The sequence below is a fragment of the Thermobia domestica genome, chromosome 1 (genome assembly GCF_964235325.1).
Source record: "Thermobia domestica chromosome 1, izTheDome1.hap1.1, whole genome shotgun sequence".
In the NCBI taxonomy this organism is placed as follows: domain Eukaryota; kingdom Metazoa; phylum Arthropoda; class Insecta; order Zygentoma; family Lepismatidae; genus Thermobia; species Thermobia domestica.
In genome coordinates, this window is record NC_137454.1 from 56,364,710 (window position 1) to 56,369,828 (window position 5,119).

Below are 5,119 nucleotides of genomic sequence, written 5' to 3' on the forward strand. Positions count from 1 at the left end.
AAATTACTTGGAATATATGTATGGGGGGCGCTGATTTTCCACGGCACGGCACTGGCATCGTCTCTAGTGAAGAGATCCTTAATTATATACAAGAACAAATGAATTTGTGGTGAACAACAGCGTGTTCGTGAGTTTTACTTGTGATTTTTCTGCAACTTTTTCATCCCACCAGAATCATATTCGTAGAAGGATAAACAAAAGATTTCATTTTCTGGCATTCTTGATTCGTACATCGCCGCTTCTTTATTGTAATAGATTCCCAACGACTCTGGACCAAAGCTAGATAAAGTAATCTTTCAGAAAGTGAGCTTGGAATTACAAATACCGAAATGCGCTGAGCATTAAAGGAAGGTCATGGGCCTCAGTTTCTTAAGACTAGTAAAATTACCATTTTACGTAAGATGGCACAGAATTTCATTGCTATAAACTAGGTAAAATCTTGGAAATCAATAGTTTCCGATGGCTAACCATAGACTGGACTCCAAAAGATTCATTCCTTCTCATCCCCAGACTAAAAGTAAGATATGTTCTGTATTCTATTATGTAAGTTGTTCCACAGTATTTTACCTTGCGTATTATCTATTTATTCTAGGTGTTTACGCAATATTTGGTTATTTTTCCTCTTCAAATATTCTTCTGCTTGGATCTCGTGAATTCGCCTACAAAGAATCTATTGTTAGAACGACTTAAGGTATTCTACTCGACACGTGTCGAAATAGTGGACAACTCAAGTGGGCGAACAAAAATAGAGAGAAAAGGCACAAGGTACTTGGTACGTCACACTGTAGATACAAGAGGGGAAAGCAGTGGATCTGGTGATTTGTGCCAGGGTTTAAATATATACCTCTCTGGCAGAAAAGGAGTAGGAGTGTTGCTTTGTGTTACTCTGGTTCAGCTCAAGACAGATTAAATAATACAAAGCTAGAGTTAAATCTATTCTCGCGAAGCCTAGCACTGCAACATTAGCATAAATTACACTAAGCTTTGGATCGTTATCCGAAGTTAAAAGAGAATTGCCAGATTTTGTTTAAAAGAAAACTGATATCTACAACGCTCGTGCTACGTAAATCTTTAGATGTCCTTTGAGATCGTATCATTTAAGGTTATCTTTTAACTTCTACGAGGAAGTGGCTTGCATTCAGTGGTTTTGCACAAACCTATCCTTGAAACAATGTTACCCTTCAATCCAATCAGTATATTTCCGTTGGTTGACTGCAACATTGTAATCTTCATTACATAAATTCTCTCTTTTATATTTCACTTACTTGCTTAACTACGCATAACCGTATACGAGGCTTGACCATTTTCGGAATGCCAAATGCGTACACTCGATTACCTTCTCACATATTCGATTATACGCTCGATTGGACAGCAGACCTGTTGACTCATCCGTCTTGCGCTCAACTGGGTACCCTACCAATAAACTATTCGAACACACACTCAAAGATAGCATATCAGCTGACTCTTTTGGGTGACTAACTGACTCATTGAACATGCGCTCGACTGGGTAGCAGACCAGTAGAATTATCGAACACGCACTCGATCGGGTAGTTCACCAGTGGATTCACTGAATATACGCTCGAGTGCTTAGCAAACCAGTTGACTCAATTGTCACGGAGTATCGGAGCAAATAACGCTGGTATGCATTGCGCTGTTGACAGAAAATTAGTGACAGGAATCATCTGGAGTAGCAGTTTCGTGAATCATGTGTTCGCGATTTCCTGATCAAAAAAATCAATTCTCAATCTTTGCTACCTACCTTATTGTCTTAGCTCACCACCATACGATTTTGTCACATTTACAAAATTTAAAAAAAATAGACTCCAAATGGCGCAAATTAAATTATATTCTAGAGATCCAGCCAATGTACCACTTCAGCTATCCAGATTAGAATTCCTCATTTCCTAATTCAAGAATCTCGTTAATTGCCTTACTATGTGGCTCAAGACTGCGAATTCCATGACTCAAACCAGGGAATACGTACATAAAAAGCAGGTGATTTGTATCCAATTACCTATACATAGTGCCATTACCAAATAGTAACATGATTAATTTACTTATTCTTTCCCTCCCCTGACGTAACAACTCAAAGTCTACAACTAAATCCTGAAAATACCGTTCTTACGATTAAAAAGAAAAATATTAGGACAAATTCTAGATACGCTAAACTTTGAATTGCATCTTTTACAATTAGTTCTATTCATATAAAGAAAAAATGAAGGATACAACAAAATCTTCACGGTACATTTCTTTGCATTTTGAGTGTTGAGGGATACATGACTGCACGGGCACCCTATACTTTATTATTTCAGAGTTACACTACTATTGCTGTCCTAATACCTAACTTCGTTTTAAGACGTTATTAACGTGTAGTAAAAGCAGCGAAAAAGTGGGAAATAATATTTAACGCTTTCAGTCTCTCTCTCTCCCTCTCTCCCTATATATATATAGATAGATAGATAGGGGAGAGTTGCCTAATTTGAACCAGTTACCACTATTTGCCACATAAACTAGACAATACACAATTAAATAAGAGAATGATGTTTTAATTTCAAAATATATTGTATCTGCTTTAAAATGGTGTGCATATTTTAACAAAAAACTCATTATTAACATATTTATTACCAACAAATTAAATTATTCACATCGGTCCATTTAAGGAAACTAGTTTCCTACGTTGAACCATGCGTTTCTTAGAATGGACCTTGCAGAGGCTTTAGCGAATAAATTAAATTTGCTCTCCAACATGAAAGAAAATACTTGACAATTGAAACGCAGAAGTGCTTGTGCAATTAATATAAATGTTAGGATAAATTTATTACCTTTACAGAACCTTCACGTAATGAAGAAATAAAAAAAAATAATGAAAGTAATATTCACTGCTCAAATACGAAACTGAAATAAGTCTTAACACAATTTGCTATTGTGTACAAAATGAAAAATTGCATCTACTTTGCGTGTTTAAGAAGTAGGAAGAACGTTACATGTTGAACAATAGTATATATATATATATATATATATATATATATATATATATATATATATATATATATATATATATATATATATATTTTTTTTTACTTGGTTTCACCTTTGCACAACCAGCGTGGACCCAACGGCGGCATTTCAAGCACTGAATCATATCCTCTTGCCTGTTTTTCTTACATAGGGAGCAAAACCAACTGGTTTGCTTCTCACTGATTCGAAACAACTGCTTCTTCCTCTGGATCATCTTATTTCTTCTCGCGGCTGAACGTTCAAGCTCTAGTTTGTAAGCACTACTTGTGATTACAGCAGCCTTCTGTGCTTTACTTCGGCCTCTTCGCGATCCGGCTGGTCCTGGTTGATCTATTGCTTTTGGTAAAGGGGATATCTGTAATAAGGTATTTTTGAAGTTCTTTAGTTTCTTCAGGCAGGTGGCACGTAATCCTTGTCCCGATCCCTCTCGTCTTCTTATTCGAGCTCTGACTCTAGACTTCGCATGGCTGGTAACCTGCTTTGTTGTTTTGTACGATCTTTTTTGGGAGACTCACATCCTGGTTGAGAAATGCCATCAGAATAGAAAGCATTGGATGGAGCAAAGAGATGGTCTGCAAAAACGTGACGATTAACCGGCCAAATCCCCGCTGCACGAAATGCACTGTGGGCATTAACGACTGTAGCTGCTCTGCCGTATGCTTCATACAAAAGAACTGGAATATTTGATTGTTTGTTTTGATGTCCTTTGTAGGTGTTTAAGAACTTTTGTTGAGCTTGGACGAAATACGTTTGCAAAGTTCCAAAGAGTGCAACATCAAGTGGTTGCAAACGGTGCGTAGTGTGACCAGATAGCTGCAGTAAAATAATGTCGTTTTCTCTTGCAAATTCCCAAGCTGCCAAGTTCTTGCTGTGTGTGGTATGTCCATCAAACAAAAGAAGAACTTTATGTTCTTTATTGCAGTTTGTATTCTTTCTAAAATGTTCAAGCCATACCACAAACAAATCAGAGTTTATGTATCCTGTATCCGAAATCTTGACAATGCTAACTACAGGCGCACCAATCTCAAAATCACTATTCCACTTTTTGGCTTTAAATATTATCATGGGGGGGTATGTAGACACCTGCCGCTCTCACTGCACAAACCATTGTAGTATTCACTCCGCCCCTCCATTTGTAACAGCACCTACATCATGTTTTTCTTTTTCAGCAACTATTTTCGGTAGATGTTTCTGGACAGTAGTGAATAATGATTCATCCACGTTGTAAATTCTCTCTGCTGTGATTTGAAATTGGTCCACATTGCATTCCAAAAGATAAAAAAAAAAAAGTCCTACATTTTCTCTGTAAAATTCTTTTGCTCTTTGAAATAAGGTAGTTTCTGATCGACGCAAAGAAAGTTCAGGATTTCTTCTCATAATTGCATAGAACCACTTTTTTCCAACCAAACCTTTCTCCCGATTGAACGTGTGAGAAACACCACATTTTTCTGCTAAGTCAAACGCTAATCGCCAAACTTCTGTATTCGTCAGTCCAAAAGAACACCCTTCTAATGCTATCATGTGCTCCGCAAGAGTCCTGTTCATGTCTGGGTTGAAGGTAGCCTGCCTTCCTAGTCCCTTAGTTCCATTAACGATACTATTTTTCTGAAGAGCATTCCGCCTAATCGTTACTTTAGGAACTCCATATACTCTGCTGCATTCATTTAAACCATAATCTTCATTTCGATAAGCAGCAATGGCCATTTGTAATTCCTCTTCCTTCCATTGGCCATATTGTCCTGTTTTGGCCATTTTTAAGCTGAAATAACGGAGAAACACGTCTTTAATATATTTGCAGTTACCCAAGGTAATACAATTTATTTAAATTTATTCATAGACTCTACACGAAATTATTTAGAATGGTTGCATGCAATGGACCGGTCCAATCCAGGCAACACGTTCTGGTTCAAACTGGGCAACTGCTACGTTAAAACAAAAAGACGTGTTCTCAAATTTTCTATTACATTGAAATATTAAAGCACATGCATCACGTTGTAGTTAAAAGAACACATTTGACGCGTGTATAGTTTAAAACCCTTATAGTTACCTGTTAATGATGTAAGTTCACTTGCGATCCCAGGACTAACAGATCTGCATAACA

General features: G+C 37.1%; 1 protein-coding gene across 1 annotated transcript; it reads right to left on the reverse strand.

Annotated features, from left to right (window-relative positions):
- Positions 1–4,134: 4,134 nt before the first annotated feature.
- Positions 4,135–4,770, reverse strand: LOC145683167 (uncharacterized). Its single transcript, XM_081754545.1, has one exon. It carries the CDS (start codon positions 4,768–4,770, stop codon positions 4,135–4,137), a length of 636 nt encoding a protein of 211 aa, XP_081610671.1.
- Between the last annotated feature and the right edge of the window lie 349 nt (positions 4,771–5,119).

Coding starts and splice junctions, on each gene's coding strand:
- LOC145683167 (XM_081754545.1), bottom strand. CDS start 4,770: ATGGCCAAAACAGGACAATATGGCCAATGGAAGGAAGAGGAATTACAA.